The 27,058-nt window shown below is 41.0% G+C and overlaps 2 protein-coding genes and 1 non-coding gene across 8 annotated transcripts in view; 1 reads left to right on the top strand and 2 right to left on the bottom strand.

Moving 5' to 3' along the window:
* Positions 1–15,326, bottom strand: part of spag9b (sperm associated antigen 9b) — a 42,805-nt gene extending 27,479 nt beyond the window's left edge. For both annotated transcript variants that reach the window (XM_086138319.1, XM_086138320.1), the window contains exons 1-2: positions 14,736–15,326; positions 1,493–1,613 (exon numbers count right to left, since the gene is read on the bottom strand). In XM_086138319.1, coding sequence (XP_085994445.1) covers positions 1,493–1,613; positions 14,736–15,035 — 421 coding nt within the window. In that variant the 5' untranslated portion in view covers positions 15,036–15,326. The remainder of the gene's footprint in view (positions 1–1,492; positions 1,614–14,735) is intronic.
* A 662-nt stretch (positions 15,327–15,988) lies between these two features.
* Positions 15,989–26,787, bottom strand: daglb (diacylglycerol lipase, beta). 5 transcript variants are annotated; one of them, XM_086099201.1, is made up of 16 exons: positions 26,330–26,740; positions 26,041–26,228; positions 25,739–25,890; positions 24,998–25,172; positions 24,658–24,925; positions 22,382–22,504; positions 22,138–22,265; positions 21,928–22,054; positions 21,739–21,822; positions 20,442–20,519; positions 20,270–20,350; positions 19,994–20,118; positions 18,494–18,562; positions 18,055–18,127; positions 17,721–17,974; positions 15,989–17,016 (listed from the first exon to the last, which is right to left on the bottom strand). In XM_086099201.1, exons 2-16 carry the CDS (start codon positions 26,211–26,213, stop codon positions 16,821–16,823), a joined length of 2,106 nt encoding a protein of 701 aa, XP_085955327.1. In that variant the 5' UTR covers positions 26,214–26,228; positions 26,330–26,740; the 3' UTR covers positions 15,989–16,820. The 5 variants fall into 5 exon arrangements, with proteins under 5 accessions (XP_085955327.1, XP_085955326.1, XP_085955324.1 ...); XM_086099200.1 differs by having other exon boundaries at positions 19,994–20,121; positions 26,330–26,739; XM_086099198.1 differs by having other exon boundaries at positions 19,994–20,121; positions 22,128–22,504; positions 26,643–26,787.
* A 69-nt stretch (positions 26,788–26,856) lies between these two features.
* Positions 26,857–26,928, top strand: trnaq-cug (transfer RNA glutamine (anticodon CUG)). The gene has a single exon. It is a non-coding gene; the product is annotated as a tRNA-Gln (tRNA).
* The last annotated feature ends 130 nt before the right edge of the window (positions 26,929–27,058 follow it).

The raw sequence follows: 27,058 nt of genomic DNA, 5'->3' as shown, positions 1-27,058 counted from the left end.
AAATTCATAGAAAACGTGCCATCTAAAGAAATAAAAAATTACTTCAACGTTACACATGCTGGAAAATGGATCTTTCATTAATTGTATACAAATTGTGATTGCCCACCCATCAAGTGTTAAATATATCTATATGGATAAATTTGCCTGTGGTGGTTGTGTGCAAGTCTCAACAGTACCTTCTCTCAGACTCTCCATAAATCTTTTCAAATCATTTAGGCCATAAAAAATGACTAGTCGCTTTTTTAAAATTCATTTCAGCGTTGGAAAAGTTGCTGAAGACCGTATCGCCACAAAGCCGCTAAATTGGCGGCACCGATTACCATATTTTCTGGACACAAAAGTCGCAGTTTTTTTTCATAGGCCGAGGGGAACAATTTATACTCTGGAGCGACTTATGTGTGAAATGATTAACACATGACAATGGTACCTCTACTTATGAAATTAATTGGTTCTGGAAGAAATTCCTTAATGAGAAAATCTTGTACAGACGCGTTTTGCATATAAATGCCCTAATCCGTTCCAAGCCCCCCCCCCCACCGACATTCAGACATAAATGTTTTCTAAAGCATAAACATGCATCAAAATATGTAACAAATACATGTTACAATTATATTATTGCACAAAAGAATCGGGTAAAGAACAACAAAGATGGTCATTTAGCTTTTCACTGTGTCCTCATCTGTTTTTTTTGCCCTCTTTAGTTCATGTTCTCTCCCAAAAGTGGTTTTGCCTGGTATTTTGTAGAGAACTGATCCAAGGATGTTTCCTTTTGTCGGCTTTTAACAATCCTTGGCAAACAGCATAGTGAGCGATCGTTCGACTGGTGAACACATTTAGGTAAAGTACCTCGATTTGTTAAGTTACAGTAAATAAGAGCCTCTACAAAAGACGTTTGCTTTAAGAGCACTAATTGGACTGCACTCCAACAGCATGCTGATTTAGCACACACTGCTCCCAATTCTGCCAGCAAACAGAATGTATGACAAGTGAAACTCCAAATGTGACACAAACGGGAAAAGAAGAAGTGTCACACTGCAATATGCGCGGCAAAATGTTTCCCTTCATTTAAAAAAATAAAAAACTGTTACAATGTCTCGTCGAAACAAACAAGCGGTCACGCGCTGTCAACAAGGCAGTCATGCACGTATCATGAGGGCTTTTGCTTGACGGCCTCTGAAGATTATCTCCCAGTGTTGTGATGTTCTTAAACATGTCTTGTCCTGCATTTCTAATTGGTCAGTTTCCAAATCCGTCTCTTATTTCTGTCTATTGCGTGGTTTGTTTGCTAGTTTGTTTGTTTGACCCAGAATATTTTATTACAGTTCATGAAGTGTCCCGGTTGCAAAAACAATATTCCCCAGTGTTCTTCAAAAACACTGACGACCGTCCATCGTCCCTCTGACATAACAACCTTCCATCGTCACAAGATTAGAAATTGGCCGACAACTGAGCTTGTGTGCGCATCTCTTCCAATACAATACAGTACACTTACTTTGATCTGCATAGCTTCTTGTTTTTAGCTCCAGCTGCCGCGAGTGTGACTCTAGACTCGCCACTCGGCCTTTGAGATCCTTTCTCTCCCCATCCAAGGAGTCTTCATTTGCAATGTATCGCTGCAGATGGAGAAGAAAACAATGATCAGAGAACTGACGTTCATAGAAGCACGATCAATTCCAACGTCATAATTGTTTTTGGGGCAGAAACATTACATCCATTCATCCATCCATCCATCCATCCGCCGTCTATCATTTTTTCCCCATAAGGGTCGCAGGTGAGCTGAAGTTCAGCACTGCGGACCTGTCACCAGCAAGGGAACATATAACACACATTAACACTCACATTTACACCTATGGACAATTGCATGTCTTCAATGAACCTTGCTATCCATGCAAACTCAGACAGAACATGCAAACACCTGACAATAAGCAAGATTCAAACCCAGACAGTCAGAACTGTGAGAAAAGTCGTCACTACTAAAAAACAGTGCTGCCACTATTTTTTTATTATTTATTTATTATTATTATATATATATATATTTTTTTTTTTTAGAAAGAATGAGATCTCGGATACAGGTGGCCAAAATGAGTTTTCTCCGCAGGGTGTCTGGGCTCTCCCATAGAGATAAAGTGAGAAGCTCGGCCATCCGGGAGGGGCTCAGAGTCGAGCCGCTTCTCCTCCACGTCGAGAGGAGCCAGATGAGGTGGCTCGGGCATCTGATTAGGATGCCTCCTGGACGCCTCCCTGGTGAGGTGTGCCGGGCATGTCCCACCGACAGGAGGCCCCGGGCACGACCCAGGACAGGCTGGAGAGACTATGTCTCCCAGTTGGCGTGGGAACACCTCAGGATCCCCCAGGAAGAGCTGGAACAAGTGGCTGGGGAGAGAGAAGTCTGGGCTGCCCTGCTAAAGCTATTGCCCCTGCGACCCAACCCCGGATAAGCGGTAGAAAAACGGATGGATGGATGTATGGATGGTTAGTTCACTTTTTATATGTGGTGAGCAAGCACTGAGAAATTTTTAAAAAAGCAGCTTTAATACTTTCACTCTAGAAATTCCCTCAATGGGACAGCATTTTGCTCCTGTGACTTTAGTTGTACAAACGATTAAGCAGTGGCATGGTTCTGGCTTTCAAAGGCATATTGCTCAACCACTGTGAAATATAGTTGGGTAACCAATGGCAAAGAGAAAGCCTTTGCTTGTGCGTGAGAAAACGGGCCGCGGAGCACCTACTTTCTGTGATCAATGTCATCTAATCTGCCGCCACAACAGGTGGATGATGCCGGTTCCGGTGTGAAAGAAACCCAGCCACACAGCGAGGCCTTGTGTTCGTGTCTGATGTGGATTTGCATGTGTGAGCGACTGTGAGTGGCACATGAGTGGAGCACTGTTAATGTGGTGATAAATTCTAAACTTGGCTGAATGTGGGCACAATCATTTTATAATCAGCAGATTTAAAAAACTAAACTAGTTGCTTCTGGTGCCAACCTTTTACCCATATCGAATTTGTGTGTGTGTGAATGGATGAATGAAAGGGATTGACTTCATGCAAGATGTAAATTGTCACTTTTGAATTTGAAGTGCCTTAAATTACGAGGGCGCTGCCACATCAAATATGGCAGAGACGCTCACAAACACCAACGTATTCTATGTGACGACTTATTAATGCACTACTCTATGTTTGACTCTGGATCGATGTCTCAGCTTAGTTTCAAACTAACAGTCGACATGGTGTCTAATCTATTGCTTTATTTATTGGCTTCTCAATTAAATACAGAACGGACATTAGGTATTTGACCAGCAATAGATGAGCTAAATTGTCGAGCTAACCTCGCTAGCTTAGGTTCACAGAGCTAACTTCACCGTCATCCTCATTGGTTCTTCGGCATTGACCAATATGACAATAGACTGAACGTGGCGTACACAATCACAATGTGGTGTACAGTATTTGAAAAGTGAGAAATATTATAAAGTATATATAGCATTTCGACGCCTGCTACGTTTGCTAACTGTGAAGCTAGTAGCTGACGTCGTGTGAAGGAGTCACAATTGCTAACCTACCTGTCACTCTCAAGTCAAGTCAATTCAAGTCAGCCGTATTGTCAAATATGCTCTATGTACAACATACAGCACAGATGACATTTCTTTCCTCTCAACCCCAGTGCAAACATGCACTGCATTGAAAACACACGCAGCTAAAAATATGGGGAGTGAAACTGAACTGCATAAAAAAAAGACATGAAGACATAAATGTATAAATATAAACAAATAAAACAATAAATAGCAATCAACAGACAACCAAGGGCACTTGTGATTTTTGCGGGTTCAACTCAACTCTCAACTCTCATGCCGTTCAGTGAGGCAACTTCAGAGCAGGCAGGAAGGTTTTAGGCTATTTTAGAGGTACTGCATCTTTTGGCTTATCCTGAGTGGTTTCTTCACATTGTTGGTGTGTCGTTTTTGCGCCAATTTACTACTGCTCCAGCACGGAGGGAGACCAGCTGTAAATCCCCAGATGGGCCTCTGTGTGTGCATGGGTGTGTAGCTCCACTGCCACTCTGACCGCTACCCCCCCAAAATAAACTAAATGTAACATTGTGTAGTATACAATTAAGATATTACTGCTCCATTTGACAGGATATTTATAGCTCTGGATTATATGGTTACTTTATGGCCTATAAAATTTCAGAAAATTAAGAAAATTATCTTTTTTCCCTTGTCCCTGATCAGTTGAAAATCACATGATCGGACCTGAATTCCGATCAAGTGATCGAACTCAAACCTATTCTCCCCTCCACTTCCACTTTGCCAAGCCACGATCATGCGAGGATCAACTCTAACAGAGGAATCATTTCTGTTTATAATCTCACCCCCAACCCCAATTTATATGTATTTATTTATTAATTAGGGTAGCACTCAGAACGTGATCACGGCCCGCATGTGCGTTTTGACTGTCAGAAAAAAAAAGTACTTCAATTTAATATACAATCTGCTCTAGCGGACGACCCATTCCCGCAATTAGTTCGTTAAATCAAGGTACCAATGTATTCAATTTCATCCGATCCATTCTGGTGTACTAGATATTGCAAGTTAATGAATCATGAATTTGGCATCTGAAAGACTAAAAGTGGAACACGACCATATATTTCTCTGAAGGCAGTCCTTCATTAGTTTTCAAGTAACGAGTGGGTCGGTATTAAATCTTGAAAGTTGTGCTGGATGGTCACTCAGGAATTCAGTTCATGCGTGTTGCTTGTAAACATGCAGTCTTGTGACACGGGCCCCTATTGATATCAAGCTCTGACCTCGGGGCGGGTGTCATCTGCAGACAGATGAGGATCACCTGAGTACCTTGCCACAAGCGGCCTCTTTTTGTAAGAATATCACATTGTTGCCCTCACCAACAAAATCTCCCAAAGGGTGTTCCTTTTAAAAGGTCTGCAGCTTTTTTTTTGTGCCACACATCAAACTGTGATGTGTGTTGTGTTTGAGGATATGGCTGACTAAGAATAATGCAGCATCCCCAAAAAATAAAAATAAAAAATAAAACATTTTGTTCTCAATTGTAAACCAAGTTGTCTCCATGTTTTGTTTTTACAGTGAAACTCCTCTACAACGAAACCTACATGGGCGAAAACACCCCCTAGTGTGAAAAAATCTTCATGCATTAACACCATTCCCATTTTCCTGCCTCCCATGCAACGAAAAAAAAACCCTGTTGCGTTATACGAAATCTTTTTCTCTGCTCTTGCCTCGCGACGAGATTCACTACTACAAAGTCTAATCCAACACCGACCTCTACTGCTTCGTTCGGAAACAGCAACAGCAACCACCACACTGGTTTACACATGCGCAGTAGTCCAGGAAGTATTTGTTATTGTTAGTTTCAGACGCAGCAAGAACGTTGCATTGCTAAGATTGCTACAAAAAGCAACTAAGACAAGAAGTGGTCTGACTCTGGCAGAGAGGGTAAAAGTGATCAAAATGAAAGACGGTGGAAACAACATGAAAGACATTATCCAAGAAATTGATGTAAGTGAAAGTGAATGCTGATCGTTAATGTCGCAATTTCTTTCCCTTTTTTTCTTTCTACACTGACTATATGAAGTGTCAAATAAGTGTATGCTCATATTTATGCCCTATTGGAATAAAAATAAAGAGTACTCAATCGTTTGTGTGTGCGTGTGTGTATGTTTACATCTGAGATCAAATTTGCTACAGTGAAAAACCCCTTGTGAAAAATTTCATGCTGCAAACATGATTTCGTTGTAGAGGAGTTTCACTGTATAGCAAAACTCACCATATTACTTTCACCCTGCAGCTCATCATATGACAAAGAAAGTATGATTGCACATAAGACAACTCTCCAGAGAATGAATTTCCCCGTTGACTGTCTCTTCCTCCAACATCGCATGCATAATGCTCCTTTTGTCCCCGAGTTCCAATACACTAACACATGTGGCTCGGGCGAAAGTGCATGAATGCAACCAAACACACAGGGCACCACTGTATCGGCGCTCAATAGACATGCTGAAATGAACTCGCTTTGTTTCTGCAAATGTCTTGGTTGCTGCTGGGGTCCTTCTGGGAAGACCACAACAGGGCACAACTACTGACAAGAGGACGTTCAGTCCTGTGAGTCCGGGGAAACTGCCTCCTGGTAGCGTGGCTTAGATAAGCATTTCAAAAGACTCATGATGGAATCGTGATTTTTGCAACAACCTTCAAAAGCTACATAAGAATTTCATAACCTGCTCATTTCTGACTTTTGGCATTAAATAAAAAATATATAGATAAAGTAAAATGTGTTGTACATACTACAATACAATAGAACTAGCACTGTATTGTACTATAACATCCAGATCCATTAAAACCAAGATCACACTTTATTTGGAATATATATGGTTTTCAGAGTAGAATAAATGTGCCATCAAATCATTTTCTAACTTTACTCACATCTTTTGCAGTATTTCTAACTTTGCATAAGTTGCTCTTATAAGCTTAACTAACCAGCTCACATTCTTTCGAAAGCTCGATACCACCCTGGATCACAAGCGAACCACAAATTCATGAGCCACACTGTGAAATACATTTCAAGCTGTACAGTTACAATTTCGACTGTGAAAATGTTCAAATGTATGTGTCACTGCAGGGCATGTCTTGTCATATCTTGTCCCTTTATAATTTTTGCTGCTGTAAATTGGGAATTTCTCCATTGAGAGACAAATAAAGGTTTTCTTATCTTATATCACAAGACCACAGTCTGAACTGCAAACAGTAGCTAATCTTCACAAAACCCGGTGTGACTTGCATGAACCAAGTCATCAAAAATGCCCCTCATTATAGTGGAGTGGTGTGTGCAGAACAATAGCTTGCATTAAAATAAGTGAGTAACACAAGAAAACGAAGAGCCTCGGAATCATGCCTCCCGTCGAATCTCTCTTTCGTGCTCTGTGCATACATCACATGTAAGCTTAGTGATACCCCCTTCTTCGGATGATTCGAATAAAATTCCGACTGGCATTCCCATTTCTTAAATGTTGTCAGTAATACACCTTTTTGTGGTTTTTTTTCATCGCCATCTCAATCCGTCATCCGCGCGCTTTCTCAGCGTGCGGACTAAAATAGCAACCCGCATGCGCACATAATATTTCCTCTTTTGTTGCCAACACTCATTTAATATGTCTTTTATCAGCGTCCCAAAAATGGGCATCCGTCCAGGACGGACGGATGGACGGTTGATTTGTGCCAGGAATCAATTATGTGACATCATCGGTTGTCGCTTTGTCCAAGAAATTACGTCAATAAGGAAGATCACCGTTTCTGCAATCGTTTGTCCCTCCTTCAGGCATCGCTCCTCTGTCCATCTCCTTGACTCCAAAACGGACTTTCTGGCAGGACGTGCTAACGCGTAAACAGAGGGCACCCAACACGTTGCAAATGGAGAAATAAGATGATCCCTTACATACATGCAATAACATATTTACTTTATAAAGATTGCGCCCATATGTGACGTGTTTTTTGCGCATGTGTCACTTCGGGGACGCATGAGTTAATATTACAAGTTAGACTTTTGCAACGTGAATGAATACAGAAATAGGTGAGATTTAACAAAAATATATACAGATATCTCTGGCTCCTTCTAAGCGATGCGCACCCTTTCACGGTCGCCGGAGAGACAGTACATGGCTGCTGGAGAGGTGCCCTCAGTGGCTAGGCAACATTCTCCTTTCGGAACAGGCAACATTCTTCTTTCAAGCCAGGCAACATTCTCCTTTTGGATCAATAGCCAACGGCTGACGGGGAAATTTTGGCTCATTTCCCCATGTCAAAGCAGCACCTTTGCTCAGTTCAGCAGGCCATTGGCAGATGCTTGCGTTATCCTCACATCCTTTGGCCGTGTTGCTTTGGTGAAAAAAAGTCTTTCGGACATGAAGCAAAAATGCACTTTTGGACAATTTTGAGCCAAAAATTTCCAGTGACCGAATTTTTGGGGTATCCCTAACCATGTCCCCAATGAACTGCCTCCCTTTCAATCATTTACAAGTTTGAAAAGCATGCAAAGGTCCAGGAATGTAAACCTGTTGCTTGTTTTTCTTCGGTTTCAAAAATGAGCTTCCAAAAATTTCCATGAATCTTCAGACATAATCACAAATCAAACAGATGTTTAAATGGAAGGGGTAGAATAGTAAGTGTCGAAATATATCCAACTCCACAATCTGTAGCACCTTAACCTGTCAAAGTTGTCGGCAGTCGATCAAATACAAAGCATGTGTTGAACTGCACTTTACAGAACAATGATTTGTTTGTCTGTTAGGTAGTAGGATATCAGAAACCTGAACTGTGTATCATGTTAAATATGATACCTGATTTTGCACTCTGCAGTAAGTGACCATCTGTTGCAGGTCAGCAGACACCCCTGACTGGACAAAAGAAGTAAGGGAAGTGCTTGTTTTTCCGAAGGATTTCCTGCCTTGCCTTTTCCTTCGCTATTGAGATAAACCTCTAAATTGGAGTTAGTCCGCCGAGTTTGGAGCAGTGACAAGTGGGATTTAACTTGAATAATGCGAATGTTTGATGAAGTTAATATGATTATTTGGTAGAATGTCACTTGCCCCCTAAATGAGATTATTACAACAAAAAAAAGATATACTAATTTAACTATTAGAAAATAAACATAATACTAAAGCTATCTGGGATGTATTAAATAATCTCATCAGTAAAGGCTCTGGAAAGGCCGCCTTATTCTATAGAAAATTACATAAATACTGTTACAGTAATATGAATGATGCTGTTGATAAATTCAATATATACTTGGTAGATGTCAGACCTAATCATGCAAAAAGCATTCCTGATCCTAAGATAAATAGCAACAAGTTATTACTAGAATGTGATGTTATTTTTAGTCGAAGCAAGAGGCAAAATGCCCACCTCCAGAGATGGATAAATATTGGTGGATTTTGTTTCTAAACTCATAGTGCAAAAACACAAAATTAAACAGAAAACTATGTTTAGACTGGCGGGGGCCCATAGAACATGTTGGAAAGAATATTTTGACTTCCCAATTAAGGCCAAGTTGGGGTCAAAACTTTTTTCCCATCATAGCAAGCGTCAAAGTCACTAATGGTATAGTGCAGTGCTTCTCAAATAGTGAAGCACTCTACTATTCAAGGTGTTTGACCGACTTCAAGGTGTTTGACCGGAGAGTGCTGTGGGTTTTCTCGACATGTCCTCTCAAGAACCTCTTTGAAGTCTGGACATCAGAGTGCTTGTGCATTTTTGACTGACCGATGGAAGACCACAACAACAAACAATGGAACAAAACTGATGCTGTTAATTGCATATGTAACCGGGTTTGCAGAGAAAAAAAAAAAGCCAATCGGAATACGTGGTGGTCTACTCACTAACCTACACGAATGCTTTGGTCAACTTTATCATTACCAAGTCCTAAGCGCTGCATGGCGATCCACTCCGAAGGTGATGACCATCCATCCATTTTCCGATCTGCTTTATCCTCACAAGGGTCACGGGGCATGCTGGAGCCTATCCCAGCTGTCTTCAGGCTGTAGGCGGGGGACACCCTGAACCGGTTGCCAAACCAATCGCAGGGCACACATAGACGAACAACCATCCGCACTCACAATCACACCTAGGGACAATTTAGAGTGTTCAATCAGCCTGCCATGCATGTTTTTGGAATGTGGGAAGAAACCAGAGTACCCGGAGAAAACCCACAAAGGCCCCCGGGTGAACATGCAAACTCCACACAGGGAGGCCGGAGCTGGAATTGAACCCGGTACCTCCGCACTGTGAGGATGACGCACTAACCACTGGACCACCAGGCCGCCCTGGCCTATTTTAAAACAGTTTTCCTATATAGGTCGCACTGCATTATAAGGCGCATAGAATAGAAGCTACAATAGTGGCTGCAGTTGCGCTATGCATCCAGTAGATGGTGCTACGCTAAAGGGAATACAATAGAGTACAATAAAATTTTATTTATATCGAGCCTTCACAACCGGCCGGTGCAGCTGTAACAATGAGAACTGATCACAAACACGGACATGAAACATATACATACAAATGGCATTACAAAACAATAAATGAAAGACAAAAGTTATGAGGACAACTGATTCAACAAAAAGGCACAGAAACCTTGTGGGTTCACATCCAAAAGGGGCTAAATCTCCTTAGAAGTCTTGCTTGTCTCCTTCTTCCTTCTTTTAGTCAGTAGTTAACTCTGCTTTTGGTATTATCTTCGATTCACAATGTCTGTGCAGAGCTCACAAAGTAGTTGTCTCTGAGTGTGTGTTGGCGACTGCAGGACCCTTTTACACTACAATTGATTCCTGCTAATAATCACCACGAGATGGCATAGGAACACACTAACACTGAAACAACTCAAGAGACTGTGACGCGATACATAAAGCTTGGTTTGGTACAAAAAGGCACAACATGAAGGGGTGTGTGCTTGTGATATTTTTACTCCCCAATATCTGATTATCTGAAAATAACATCATCGGATAGGTACAACTTTACATAACATAGGAGCTAACGTTAGACTATTGCGAGAGCAGCTTTCCCAGGCATGAAGTATTTCACACTGATGCCAGAAGAACCAAAGATGACGTGAGCCTATCAATCTTACCTGACATTCTGGGGGCCCAAGGTTAACTTTCGCGCTTTCGCAACATGTCATGACAAGACAAATAATCAGAACACTCCTTCGTGACCTGTTGCACTTGTCATTCAACATCTAACTTGCAATGTAGAAGCAACAAATAGGAAAATACAAGAGTCTGTTGGAAAAACACATGCAAAAAGGCATCAAAGGGACAGGCCTTTCAATGTTCATTCCCCAATGTTTTTTCCTGCCCTGAAAAAGCAAGATGGGTTTTCCTGGGATTAATTACAAAGGGTTTGGAAAAATACCAAACCAGATTAAGTGTAACAGCCCCTGCCAGCAGTGGATCAGGGCTGTTCGAAATGCTTGATGATGTTTGTGCGTGGGATGGTCCAAACATGAGGCCCACAGAGGATTAAAAGGAGTGCACGCATACAGTCAGTGTGAGGGGTTAAAACGGAATTGTTAGAGTGTTCTAAGTGCACAAGTTTGTCAATAGCATTCATATCAGTACAACCACAGACGTCTAAGCAACTCATACTAAGATCAGCTGTCGATTCGTGATGAACCCAAGTCTCTCGAGCGGTTCATCTCACTTCGTGATCAGGATTTCCAACAGCATCAAATAACACCCCCTCAGCACCAAACCTGCACACCCATCCTACCCTGGTGCCGCTGCTTCCTGACTGGCCGGCCAACCCTTCACAAGGCATGAGACGCCTACTGCCCCCAAGGAATTTAACCAATGCAACTCAGCAGAACTCGCTTCACCCTGAAGGAACGCACCAAGTGGGTTGCACAGGATCTGTACCCCCCGCCTCCAGTCAAGTCTGACCTTCCCAATGTTGGTCACGGTTTGGGCCTGGATTCACCCTCCTTTTCCATGTCTCCCTCCTGAAGCCAGTCTCATCTAGCACCCTCGGATCTTCTTCCGTACGGCCCCCAGGAGTGTTCCTGTGTCTCGAGGTCCCTCATCCTCGACCTTTGCCTCCTCCGGAACTTCCCTCACAAGCCGAGTAGGGCACCGTGTGGCGCCCCTTGAGGGGGTGGTGCTATTATGACTGGTTTTGGCCGTGTTTTGGGTTGGATCTGTGATGTTGTTGGTTGCTATGGTCCTTCATTTTGTCAAAGAGGATTGGGCATTGGTTGATTTCTCTCAGTATTCAAGCTCAGTTACACGTTGGCAGAACATCAAGCCGCATCCACGGCTTCTGCATCCAGTCCTGCCGTCTGTTGTTACTTGGTGTTCTTGTGCTCGGCATCCAACCCTGCGCTCTGTTGTCACTATGTATTTTTGTATACACACAGGTAAGATCACACTAACATTAATGGAATAAATTCTTCCCAATCAAAAACAATTTAGATGAATAGATCTCAATAGCAACTTCTTCTGTTCTCATTCTGTGTGGACTCCATCTATGCTTGCCGCCACACTATGCCGAAGAAGCTAAAATGTGCAGGAACCGCTTCTATGTCTATTTTTAAAATCTGATTAATTATTTTAATAATCACGATTTCAATCTCAATCAAAATATTTGTGATTGTTATTTTTTATCCCATAATCGTCCAGCCCTAGTCTTAGGTGGGATGGTTACTTGTGAAGCCATCCATTGTATGACGAAGTTTGAAGAACCCTTGAGACTATTCAGAGTTAAGTCACACAAGAATTCGTTTAAAACAAACAACTTCAGCAAACCCCGGATGTAAGAAGGTCTCTCGTCTCTAAACTGCTTAGTCACGAGTGTCCAGAAAAGTGCTGATTGGATGATTCTGGATACTGAATTTACAGAGTTCCACCACCTAATTTTGAAAGTTTCTATTTATACGCGTGAATAGCAGCCAGGACTCGTCATACCACTTAGTGCTTGAATGGCGAATGTCAGACCTTTCATTCTTCATCCAAAGTCTACGCCCCACCATGCTATGCATGCAACCGATTATTGGTGCTTGTATCCTTGATCTCACTCTTTCTTCGTGGTAAGTAAAATAAGATTTGTGGTGAATGTCTTTTTACAAGCGAGTTTGAGTTGCAAATAATGCAAGCACGGGCAACTGAATGTTGCGTCCTGAGCCCTGAAGCCTTACATTTAACTTAAAAGGTGACTTCATATCCATAACAAAAGGGCAATGTGGGAGAATGGTCAAGTATCAAGTGCTGATTGGCTAGGAAACAAAACAAAAGGAAAGCACAGTGGGTCAACAAGTTCTCAGTGTGCCTTTTACTGCCATGGCTTCTGCACAACACCTGCGCACCCTTAGTGTATTTCTTAGGAACAAGGCAAATATGTGTTATAAAGTCATTGCAACACATTTGCACGACTAGAAGGAGGAATTCACTTAAAGGAGCACTTGAGTGGGCTGAACGTTGGAACTTATATAATAGGTCTGTAGGTAAAAATTATGTCAGCACTAAAATCCATCCCCCGAAAATAATCTGTTGTGATTTAAGGACTTTTTTGAGATAAGCTTGACCAGAAATTGTCCCGCCCCCTTTTGGAGCTTAGCTTCCCCCCCCCCCGTCCCCCCCCCCCCCCGCCCCCCATCTCAGCCTATCCACAGTCGCATCAAAATTTTGGACCGCATCACACTCAAAGCAAAGCCAACCTGTAGAAATTAATTTCCTGAAATGTTCTTTTAATTTAGCTAATTTTAAAATTCTCTCAAGAACATTATAGAGGGTGTCACGGTCAACCACTGGTTAGCACATCCGCCTCACAGTGCAGAGGTCAAGCACACCCGTGACCCTCGTGAGGATTAGCAGTACAGATAACTTTTTTTTAAATTACAATATACAATGGTACAATATACAGTGTTTTACTGTGTATAGATTTAATATTAATCCTTCAAAGAATAAATCACTCAAAAGTATTTACTTGGTGACACTTCTACCATGCACATTGCACAATCATACATGCACACACACTCATATTTTTAAATAAATACAAGAGCCCAAATCTTTCAATGCTCATGGTCATTTTCATGTGAAGACACTTTCAAGCTCCGACAATTAAAACATCTGATTAAAAATACCATTCACCATAGCTGATCTATATTCCAACAAGTATTAATGACTAGGGATATTCTGATCAGGATTTTAAGGTGCCGATAACGTTACCGATCATCCAGGAGTGCCATCAGCCGATACCAATCACATGGATTCAGTGTAAAAATTTTTGACAAAATGTGAATTATGTAATATCGGCCACTTTGGCCTGCTTTCTCAATATGTTTACAATGATCTGACAACTTAAATTTAGTTAATAATATTTACCACCGAAGACATTGAATATTAATATATTGCATTACCCAACCGAAAAAGTGTGAATTTGAGAAGATTCTCAAATTTACTTGGCTAGGGAAAGCCCTTAAAATTATTTTTATGGATTATTGTCGAAGAAGTGAAGTATCTCAGCACTAATAGTATTTAGTAATGCCATTATGCAATATTTAACATATCTTTTGCAAAATTTTTAAACTCGCATATTGTTGATGAAAAGCATCTCTAATGGCACTCTTCACTTCATAGATTTTGTATCATAAATAGCAAACACTGAAGCCATCATTGATTAAAAATTGTATTACAAAATTTGCTTTCAATTATTTCTGTACACCCCAGATTTACAAAAAATTGTGTGTGACAGTGTGCATGTGTGTGTGTGTGTGTATGTGTGTCCTTTTTTAAAAATAATTTACTCGACAAATACTCTATAAACTAAACACTAAAGCTAAAACTAGAACTAATAAACTCTTCTAAAATTAAGCATTTTTGAAGAAAAAAAACACTAAACTTTTTTACACTCCAATAGCTAATTGAAACCAAGTGGATTAAAAAAAAGCTAAAATCAAAGCAAAATAAATACTAATTAACCCCCCCCCCCCCAGGTACAGGGAACACAAATTGCAAAATTTGCCAGTAGAGTTTAATGCTTGTTCAATTAAATACTTTGTACGGCTGTCAAATTCTGAAAGTTACACTTTATTTTCCGTATTGTAATTCTAAAATCGGTTTCATTTAAAGTGGAGTGCAGATCTAATCTTAATTTCAACAATTAGTTGGATTATGTGCTTTACACAAATTGTGGCGGCAAATCAGAGTGTGTACCATGGAAACGCACCTCTTCAATGTGCTTTCTCAGCGATTTCTCTCGTTCGTACTGGGTGACAAGTTGCTCGTTGTCCTCCTTCAGCAGCTCGAGCTCCACTTCGTGCTCCTGGTTGACAGCGAACACTGAGTCCAAGTTCTCCAGAACGGCGACGACGAGCGGCATGAGTTCCTTCACCACGTCTTCGTCGTACTTCGCGATGAGCCGCTCGAACTCGCGGTATATGGAACTGGCCAAATCGGAGACCCGCTCGGACATCATGGTCGAGTTGCAGGAGTCGTCCTGGTAGAGGACGACGTCGTCCAACTCCATTTTTTTGGCCGCTACCCGCACACGTCTTCCCCCGGCTAATGTGAACGAGCTAGCCGCGAGTTTCGGATTGACGTCCGGAGCCTGTTCGCCTTGTTCCTCTCGAAGCAGTAAAGCTTGTTTTTAAAGCATAGCTCAAGTGTTCTGTGCTGTAACTTAGGAGAAACAGTCCGCCCTGAGCGCCAATAATGCTTGGCTTGTCCGAGCTTCTCTGCTCAGTGGACGACTTGAAGAGTTTTGCTAGCCTTGTTGTTGTTAGCAGTCCTGAAAAGACTTTACTTGGCTCCTGATTAGTTTCACTGTCCAACAGATGAGCTCCTGCTGTTGCATTGAGGAGAAATCGGAAAGACTAGGACGTAGTGAACTCCGCCGAACCATAAGCATGTACAGACAGTACACATCATGTTTGACGATGATTTTACAATTTAAGAATGCGAATCCACAAGCCCGTTTGACTAATCTGATTTAATTATTGATCGTTCTTTTTCAAGCTAAATTGTGACTGACCCACCGGATGCGCATGTATGTGTAGGAGTTTAAATAGGATTTAATATAATTTTTTAAAACATTTTTTATATTACCATTTAAGAAAATGTAATTTGACGGTACAGAGAACTATGTACAGATACAGACCTCGAAATTCTCAATTTCGTCGAGATAGAAAGTAAGAAGACTGAATTTCCGAGGGCAATGAACATTTCATGTGTTGGGGAAGGTCCCTCGCCGTGACGTCATTCTAAAGCGGGCTGGGAGGATGGAGTCAGAACTGCAGCCGATCCTTAGACATTGTGGAAACATTTATGAATGATTTATGCCTCCACCCTATTGACTCACAGGCTTCGCTTGTTTTAAGGGATTTACTAAACTTTCAGATTTTCTCATTACCTGTATTTCAAATCGTTACGTTCCAAATGCGATTTTAGAGAAATTAATAGCGGCCAGTAAGAGGATGTCAGTACATTCCACAAAAGCTTTTATTGTCATCATGTTATTGAATACGATATATAACTGGAAGATGAAAGCATCAGATGTTTCAAACCTTAATACTGTACTGCCGTTTTGGGAGTGAAAAAAAATCCATGACGTGTCAGTTTGCACTGATTTGAATACAGTCTTTCTCCTACTGTATTTGCACCAACACACGACTGAACATCAGTTGGAGAAATCCTGTGCAAGACTCAGAACATAGGAGGGTTTTTTTCTGTCGAAACAATTTGACAGACTCTTTTTACCATAAAGCATAGGCACTGTTCACCCTGACATCTCAAAAAAGGAAAACACAATTACTAGACAAAGACGTAACATTTAGACTATCAAACAAAAGACATCCCTATTAAGCCGTCATCCTTCATCATTCCAACCAGCGAGGAAGACGAGTGGTCACTTGGCGCGTTAGGCAAGGGCACAGTCTGCCAGCAAAACATCACACACACAAACATATACTACAGAATATATACAGTACAAACGTGTGAAATATTGTACACAAAGCACATTCAAGAGATCATGCCATTAAAACTCACAGAAACACATCGTAGATCTGAAACCATAAAATGATTAAAAGTGCAAAGAAAAAAATATCCAATGTGCCTTTTTCTTAAAACATTTTCCTGTCGGATTGCAACTACAACGGCGTTTCCACAGGTCTGTTGGTAAAAGTGCAACAAAATATTGGCATAGCAACAGGATCGTGGGGCACAGAATCCACTTGGAGAAAGACAAACACCTTATTTACAAATTAAATGGGACATTTGTGATGGTAGTCAAGACAGGCCTGTTTGTGTGGTACATTCAGACAACATTGTGCTGGCTGTGGTTGGAGGATGACGGGCAGAGCGAGTAGGGCTTGTCGCTGGTCAGGCTCTTGAGGGCTCGGAGCACAGCATCTGGCATGTGATCCACGAGCATACTGGGGCTGATTAAAATACTCCTGAAGGCCATTTCATTCGACCACTCGGCACGGTATCGGACCTGGGAGAAACAAGATCTGGGAGAAAAAGAAAATATTTCGAATGTTAAGAATAAATACAATCCATTGCAGGATAACCCTGTTCATATAGTTTTTTTGTTGTTGTTTTTTTTCCTCAATCACTTATGGGCGACCATAGAGCTCATGCTCATGTCAGCTTTCTGAAGCGACACAAAGTCGAAGGAAAAGATATGCTGTCACCAAGTCCTAGTCATTTACACAACCTGCTATAAAAAGAAATGTTGGTGATGAAAATGGCCAATTTTTAAGGAGGGGGAAAAAAAGGAGACTGAATATATTTTCTGTTGACAAGTTTTGAATGAAAAAAAGTAGCAGTGCTCAAGAAATCCAAGGTCATTAGTATCATATTAGTATTTTCCCCAGTGTGGGACAAATAAACGTTATCTTATCAACTCCACATGTCTGCAGGTAAGCAAGATTAATACTTCCTTATAATGTTCAGTTGTATTTAACTTTTTAGTGCAATATGTTTGCATTTAATCTTGAAGAACCATTTGTTTTTCAAATGTTATTTAGGGCAGATTTTTATTGAACCTTTATGTGAAATGCATTTTAATCAAATCATTGAATACAGTTTTTTTTTTAAATGTTCCTACATTTAAGTGCAGTGTTAATGTCCATATCTGCATCCTGTTACAGTGGCTGAGAGTCATATGAAATATACATTTTAGGAATTTTAAAAAAATCTGTAGGCGACAAACCTGCGTGTGGGCCCATCTTCTAGAATATGCAGAACACGTCCAGGTAGGAAGAAAGGCATGTGTGGCACAGTGTGGAGAGGTGAGTCGTCCGACGCCAGGCTTTGATAGGATGACGATTGGTGGATCAAAAGTGATTCTTCACCAAGCAGAGGCAGATTAAGTTCCTCTTCCCTCCTGCTCACCATTTCAGAAGGAGAGTCATCTGGTTCTCCACCAAACAGTTCATACCAGCATCCCTGCAAAAGGATGCGGTACTGCAACACACACACACACACAGCTGACATTGAGACACAACTAATATTAAGGCTGTATTATTGTTTGAATGGCTTCTTACTTTGGGTTTATTGCAATTTGATACTATCTTGAGTATTTTTCGTTTCAGATCCTCCATATTGGGTAGGCTCAATCTATATGAGGGAGGGGGGACAATATGACTTCACAATACAGTAATGACACGAGAGAATCATGTGAAAGGCTACGAAATGTTGAGCTTGTCAGTTGTCTTTGTCTCTACGCATGTAATAGCAGAGCAGTGCTAAATATAGTCCGCATTACACATGCGTCTATAAAAGTAGCGTCTATAAAAATGGACTAAATGAACACGGCGTGTTCATTTAGTCCATTTTGGGAAACTACAACACACAAGCCTGTTGCACCTTCTATGATACACAGTCCATCCAAATAATGATGTAGTGCATTGAAAAAAATGATTCAATCAGTGCAATAAGTCAACTCTTTTCAAAAACCAGTACTGGTGATGGCGACACACTTACCGTGGAACCAGGTCTTTTCCCAGTACAACAGAGACCACAAAGTCCTTGGAGTAATCAGCTAAGGCTTTACTGTATATAAAATGAATACAAAATTGTTGGTAACCTTCCATTCAAGAAAAAAAAAACTGTTTCACAGTAATAACATGAAAACAACCAAAGTAATAATAAATTACATTTTCCTGAAAATTAACCCTTTCATGCACCCTATAACCTGATTACATGATTAGCTGTCCACTGTAGAGGCTGCTGTCCCTGAAAGGGTTAATGAAAATGAACTCATGAAAATCAGTCATTACTTTATTTTTGTGGTCCAATGGCAGTAGAGTGGTACCTCTATTTACGAAATTAATTGAGTCTGGAAGAAATTTCTTCACTAGAAAATTTTGTAAGTCGCGTTTTCCATGTAAATGCCCTAATCCGTTCCAAGGCCCCCCAAAATTCAGACCTAAATGTTTTCTAAAGCATAAAAATGTAACCTCAATCAAAATCTAAATATGTAACAAATAGATGTTACAATTAGATTATTGCGCAATAAATGAGAGTTGTGCATAACGCAAAAAATAAAGAATAAAGAATAAAAATGGTAATTTAACTTTGAACTCCGTCCTCATCGTTTTTTCCCCTCTTAGTTCATGTTCTCTCTCAGAAGTGTTTTTTCCCTGCGGTTTTGTAAAGAACTGATCCAAGGACGTTTGCTTTTGTCAGCTTTTAACAATCCTTCAAAAATGTCCAAGGCAAACATCAGCATAGTGAGCGATCGCCCGACTGGTGAACACTTTTTTCTGGGTGGTTCATATTTAGGTAAAACTACCGGAACACCTCATGGCCCGAAGGGCAAATGATGAGAACGCTGCATAGACATATATCTATTAATCTATCTGCACACAGACACATACTAGAAGTCAGTCTTAGCCAATGGGATGCCAGGAAGATGCTAGGTAATAGCCAATGGCAGAGCAGCTATAAGCATGTTGCATTCAGGAAACTCGGAGTTGCAACTAGGGGACTATACTGTACTGTATTTTTACCGTTCGTATCTTGAAATTTCTTTCATAACAAGAGGCAATATTTTCCTGTTGAGGCATTTCACAACTTGAAAATTTTGTATGAAGATACGTTCGTAAATAGAGGTACCACTATATACGGTAATTAAAAATTAACTGGAAACCTTTAATATTTTCCTGAGCAAACGACTACAGCTGTCTTAGGTTTGATGGACACCTTCTCCAAAAGGCATGTTGCAGCTCCTTCCAAAGACATTCAATATGATAATATATAGATAATTGTGATTCTGGAAACAAACGTCACGAAAAATCTAATCTAATAATTGCGAGCATCCATGCAGTGTACCAAAGTGGATGCTTGGAACTTGAAGACAAAAGGCACAATTATATATATATATATATATTTTTTTTTTTTGCCCTTTCAGGATGGTACGAATGCTCCCTTCATCCTCTACCATTAAATTCAGTCCCAGGGAATCCCACCAGCCTTTCTTACCTCAGGAGTCCCCCTGGTGGAGAAAAGGCATAGCACTGAAGAGTGGGAAAGGAGTTGCGCAATAGGATGGCAAGCACTGCAGCTGCACCCGCGCCCAGGCTGTGACCGGTAATGACCAGTTTGTACTCATGCAAAACAAAACACAAAAAAAAGGCATGTATAAATCATTTTTTTCTTAACATAGGGCAAGAGAGAATATTCTCTTTCTATTTAGCGGGAGTACAGTTGTGAGAAATCAGGGCAGGGGCAAATACATTTTCACAATATTCCACTTACTGGCACAATGGAGAACGCTTGGTTCAGGATTCCATCGTTGACCAGCTTTCTGTAAATGTAAGATGCAGCCTGGCTGATGCCCTGCAAGAACCAGCGAGAAGGACACATTCAAAAACTTGTGAAACCAAAAACAAACAAGAATAAAAGAAAGAACTTTGTTTGGGGAACATGCCTTGTGAGCATAGCAGGCACCAGTCACGCCATCGATGGGCATGTTCTCACATTCGGCAGAAAGGTCTGTCAGGGCATCCTTGAGGGCAGACACAGGGAAATACACATTGGGTCATACTCTTCTATTTACCTGTGATTCTTTTTTAAGTGTCTCGGCTTGCAAACTTGGATGCATATTTCACTGTTCAGACTTATGACGCACACCACAAGTAAACTGCAAAGGAACACGGAAACACTGGGAGGCGTTATTTAACTCATTCACTCCCAAAGACGTTTTTAAACGTCTTCTCAGACTTGGTCCAGAATTAGCTGATACTGAATGAGTTAATGAGAGCACAGCCTGCTTAAAAATCCCGGAACGTGTGCTTTTCCTGAAACTTGCCGAATGTAATTGAAATCAAATAAAGCACACGTGAGGATGCGCCACAAACATTCACAGCTAGGTGGTAGCCATTTGGTACCGGGCTGTTAGACTAATGGTTGAAGACCACTCCTATTCCACTCCTCAGACTATGTCTCAGAAATAGTAAGCCACAATGATGTACGCCAGGGGTGCCTAGTATGTCGATTACGATCGACAGGTGTCTCGCGGACTGCTCGCAAGTGGATCGTGAGTGGTTTTGAGGGGAAAAAAACAATTGTCTGTGTGCGTGTTATTAATATGATATATTGTTGTGTTAGGATGCTAAGGGTGCACTGTGCACTATCAGTCTCACTTCCACAAAAAAATATTTACAAAATAAAATTTAAAAAGCAGGTCACCATTAACCTATGGTGGCGCGTGACCTGCATCACCGGAAGTTGTTAGCGGTCAGCACTCTGGAATTGCAGCTTGCATAGCTGTTGAGCTATATCTTTTATTGTTATTTTTATTCTCATTCAGTTTGTTTCATGTACAATGCACCGAGGGCACTGGCAGAGAATGGCAATCTGGAGGGCAGGGAGAAGCATTTTAAAACGGTACACGTGAGCTATAATCGGTAACACGCTGCAAAAGTCCGTCCCATTCCTCCGCGTCACGTCTCGACGAAGGTCGGCAATGATTTCTTTTTCACGAACCCTGAAGCTCTTGTGTCTACTTTATTTTTCTGTTTCGTTCATTTTAGAGGCCATTATGGCTATTGCTCATCAAAGCATGCATGTGTAAGTGCGTGAGCATGTGCACATGTGTGGTAAGGGGTTGATCGCGGGAGGATGGTTGATCGAAAAGTAGATCTTTGGTCAAAAAAGGTTGGGCATCCCTGGTGCACAGGATATCATCCAAAGATAGTCAACTTGAGACACATGGCACAACTCACCTTCAATGACAATGTTCCTCTGACAGCCACAAGAATAGACTCCCGCTTATGATCCAGCGCCACAAAGAAGGGGATCTCATATATCTAAAACACATTTGTTCAGATGACATAATGAACGGAAGAATTTCAGCAACTGAAGTCAATTCACCTTTGTTCTCGCCATCTTCAAAAAGGATGAAGGGAAACTACCTGATTGTGGAAGCTGACATGAATGAAGTCTCTGTCTTGCAATCCAGTGCTTTGCAGGATGGAAGAAAAATTACAACCCAGGTGGTCTGCCCCAACAATGTCAAACTCGTCAGCACGACTTCTACAGCTAACAACAGAATTAGATTTTGTTTAATACCAAATAATGTCGTCGAAACTTTTGATGTAACTAAAAAGACAACCTAATCATACCAGTCTCCGCTAAGTTTGCAGGGCCCGGTGAGAAGGTTGGAGTAAACGTACAAAGGCCAGCCATAGGCTGCAGCAGCAAAGTGCATAAAGTGTACGGCTTTCTCCAACTCGGACTCCAGATCTTCTTCCTTCCAATTTTCATTAATATTGCAAAATGTATCTCCTTAACATAAGCGGAACTGAATAGTGTCATTGAAGAAGTTACCTGAATATAATCTACTAGGGGGGAAAAACATTTACTTACAATGGGAGATGATGGACTGTGATCAATGGTGACATCTGGATCTCTGCTTCTTTCCATCTTGTCCTGTTCCTGATGTAGCAAAGCCAAACCGGCAGCAATGTCACTGGGAACCAAGTCTGTGTCCTGCAACACACACAAATATTTCAAGGCAGGGCGGGGGGGGGGGGGACAACGACAACAACAACATTTGAAGGTTATGAACAGCGTGCACCAAAGGATTCCGTCATCAAGTCAGGCGCCACAAGAAGGCTCTGCCATACACTGTACACCAGCTTGTAAAACAATCAAATGAATTGTTTTAGATTTGTGTCCTTGAAGTGTTTTTCCCCGTATTAGTCGCAATATTAAAACTCATTCAGTACCAGCCAATTCTAGACCAAGTCTGAAAAGACGTTTAAAAACGTCTTTGGGAGGGAATGAGTTAATGTTGTTATATTTCATTCTTTTTGGATATTTTATCATGTCCAGATTTATATTTTGAGCCCAAACGTGTAAGGACCTGCAGGAAAATGGGCTGCTATGCTGGGATAAGATGATTGACAGGTTGGCTTTATTCGTGTACAAATCCAAAATGTAAATTAAAATAAATACTTGGACAGCAATCTCACATTTAAACGTCATCTTGATAGAGTGAGTACAATCATCAAATTTACAATTGTAAATTTTAGGCATCTTCGAAATCATACGTTGACAGAAGCTGCCAAAATATACACGTTTTTCTTTATAGTAGATCATATTAATTACTGAAAACCCACCTGGGTCACTGCAAATTCTACTATTCTAAACCCGTAATATCTTTATATAAACAAGGGATGACAATTTTGGATTAAAAAAAATAATTCTTCTTCTTCTCCTTTCGGCTTGTCCCTTTTCAGGGGTTGTCATATTAAAAAAAAAATAATAATAATTAAAGCAAAAAAAACAAAACAAGATCATTCCATCATTATACATCCATCTCGTTACCTGTGCGTCTCGCGTCCTAGACGCATGATTTTCCCACGGGACGCAGAGTTCCAAATAATGTGCGTTTTTGGGACGCAAGGAAATTTCTCAGTCAAAACAACAACAAAAAAAATACGGTACATGTTTTTTTTCCAGCAACGATCGCAGTTCGACAATCGCCGCCATTGTTGTTTTAATCTCGTGTTAAGTAATCACACGTGACGAGATTTCGGTTCTCGCGAGACAAGATTGGCGAGATCGGCAGACGATTGCCAAGTTGTGTAACGTTAAAAAAAGTGTTGCGAACAGGTGTTGCGAAAGTTTGTTGCGGTGATATCACAGAGGAATCAGCTAAAGTTGGATAGTTTTTTGCGATGATAAATTGACTTTGAGAAAGCCTTGCATCATTGGAAGCAGAGTAAAAAGAGGAGAATTTATGAACTCAAAGACTCAACCATGGGATCAAATAACCTATTTCTCAGAAAATCTTGTATGCCTGAATTAAAATTTTTGCAGCATTTGTTTATAAGAAATAAACCTATTGTCAATGTATATTGTTGTTGTTTGTGTTATTATCATATGCAATTGAATAAGTAGACCATTTCAGAATTCAAAATTTGGGACTCTCTAAATGCATAATGGGACTCATACTTTTCTGATCACCGAGTCACTGGGACTCGCATGGCTCAAACTGTAAAATTATCACTGTAAATTATACAAGATCATTCCATCATTAGACAATCCTCAATAAATATAGGATACTAAGATGGGGAAAAAATTCAATCCTTTTAAGGATTTATGCCTTCTATATCATATTTTTCACAGATTAGCACCACTTCCACTCTGTAACCTTACACAAAAAAATTACACACAAAAATAATTATAGGAAAAAAGATGATTGACAGGCTAGTTTTACAATCGTATACATTTGGCATGTATAATTCCTGTACCTTGCTTTACCAGATTTGACACAACTAGTAGTGATACTCTTCTTTTTAAGAATCTGGATTTATTTAGTGATCATTTGACAAAAAATGCTAAGACATTGGCAAGAAAGAGTGGGGCTATGCTGGCAAAACACACTATTTGTCTGTCTCTCATATGGAATGAATTCAGATTTTTCCTCAAGTGTCTTTCCTTCATCAGTCATACCACATCCCACTCCTTTGCCCGGTTGTGAACAATCACGCGCGATATGAAAGTTTTGCAGCTTTTGTCTGTATGCCATTTGCTTCCAAGCTTCTAAAAACAGATTCCTCTCAGTTTCATATCACCTCTCTGAAATGTGCTCGCTCGGGGTGACGTTACAAGGAGATGTGAAGGAAGAGACTTACAGAGAAGAAGCCACTGACGAGTTGTGAGATGCTGGAGAATGCCGCTCGGTTGCTTTCGTCCTGCGGCAAACAACAGCACAAAAGTCGGAGCCTGCTCTCCCACACCTTGACAGCGAGCGAGCGCGCCGTGGAAAGGAACTGAGTTCCCCCGCCGCTCTCCAAGTGTCGCACTCCCAGGGGCTCCATGGGAGCAGCTGAAGGCCGAGAGTCGCCCATTGGGTCAAAGACAAATATTACACCCAGAGCCGTGAAGAGCAGGATGATCCAACTATATGAGGAGAAAATCTGTATTCAACATCTCTTAAAACACAACAGAATAAAGCGCGCTCATGTATCCCACCTGGCAACCACTGCTGTGACGACAACCCCCACGGTTGCTGGGTCACAACCTTTACCATCATCAGACACCCACACAGCCCCCAGACAGGCCCACATCAGCTCGGGGAGGTAAAGAAGAGCTCGCAAGTACACCAGCGTAGGCATGCAGCGTCGTGATCCAGGATTTGTTATGGTACCTGAAAACACAAACATTATCGCCATTCATGGAATTAACTTAACAGCGGCAAACCAGCAGCTGGATTTGTGTGTCGTAAGACTGTTATTAAGAAAGGCATAGAACGGAACCACCATTACTTAACACGTGGTTTTTGAAATCGGCTGAACATCTGTGCTCTCTAACCTTTGAATGTGCAGCGTGAAGTTGTTTTATGAGCCTTTAATGGCACTCCTAGGTGGCAATTCACAAACTACCCAGGATGTTAGACATGACGGAACTACCTGTTTAAGACAAATGTATTTTTAATTCTTGTACATCTATTCATTTTCTGCACCGCTTCTCCTCAATAGGATCACCATTTAACTTTAGGCAAGAGGTAGGGGTCGTAGCTGGACTAGTCGCAAGTAAATCACAAGGCATATAAATAGACAAATAACTTCCACTCACATTCACATCGAAGAGGACTATAACAAAGCATGCATGTTTTTTTGAGTCCTTGGAGAAACCATGCCACTGCGCAGCCACATTAACTAAAAATGTCAACTTCTACAGCAGATAAAATCATTCTTATGGTATGGGGTTTACCTTGAGCACTGACATATACAATGGCACATAGTGACAGAATGATGAGTGCCAGCACCACTAAGAGTCCAATAAGGTAGATGTGAAGAACACCTTTCCCGTTACAATCAAATTGACCCTTGTGATAAGAGTACAGGAGGACGGTGCCAATCCACCTAAATGAAAGACAATAGATACAGTGTGGCGTAACAAAAGGGAGAGAAACATGTCAACGACATTCACAATCCCAAAAAGTAGCAGAGTTACAATTAACGACTATGCAATAGAATTGTTGATTTCATGAATAATTTGAGGCTCATACTTACCAAAGTACGCGGATGAATAGTTCGAAAGCTCCAGGGAAAACAAGATCATCACTGGCGATTCCCCACCGACGACCAAAAACCACAATTCCAGGCATTTTGGAATCAAAACGAAGAAATGTTGCCTCGGAGTAATAGACTGCTACAAAATCTCTTGAACGGGCGCTTCGGGTCATTCATGACTCCACTTCCTGAAAGCATATCAAAATTGCCACATTGTACCCTTTCAACGTTGCATCACAAGCTCAAGAATTCTGTCTCAACACGCCATATTACATTCTCGAGTGTTTACCATTGTGACGATAGCCAAAACGTTCCGCTAATCATTTCGATGCACGCCAAATGCTACTAACCGCGTGCTTTACTGACATTAAATAATATTATTAAGGTACTTCATGGAGGTCGGGGGAATTGTTGATGTTACGTGATTAGCTGATTATCTTCTAATGTTAGCCACAAATACTAAAAATAAACCGATTCCACGATAAAAATTTTCGTTGATCACAAAACGGTTAGTTTCGACGTTTTACAAATTATTATTTCGTTGCACGGCCAACGCATTTGTTTCGAGAAATTAATGGGAACAAATTCTAAAATAAACGGACTTGTTTTTCCCACAGCCTGTCCATCCGGATGTATCAACCCTATGCAACAGAGCGTCGCTAGTTCGTTCCGCTTCTAGCTTTTTGTTTTGAGAACGGACAATTACTATTGCGCCATTCAGAAAGCACCGTCTCTTTGGTAGTTACCGACTCCGAGCCTCGGCAGAAAGCCTTTCCTGATATTATATGTTCATATATCTGTTAAAATAGTACCAAGGGTTCCATGGTGTAATGGTTAGCACTCTGGACTCTGAATCCAGCGATCCGAGTTCAAATCTCGGTGGAACCTTGATTTTTAACGTGTCATCGGTGGAATTAGAACTTTTAATTTATGTATCATGTTTAATGTATTGTTATTAAAATTAATAGCATACACGTGTTTAGATACTCATTTTGTCCCCACAGAAATGTCGAAAGTG

This window comes from Hippocampus guttulatus, chromosome 19 (assembly GCF_054856545.1).
Source record: "Hippocampus guttulatus isolate MCC_2025c chromosome 19, RoL_Hgut_1.0, whole genome shotgun sequence".
Classification (NCBI taxonomy): Eukaryota; Metazoa; Chordata; class Actinopteri; order Syngnathiformes; family Syngnathidae; genus Hippocampus; species Hippocampus guttulatus.
The sequence above is the reverse complement of the archived record's forward strand: the minus strand, read 5'-3'. Positions and strand labels throughout refer to the sequence as shown.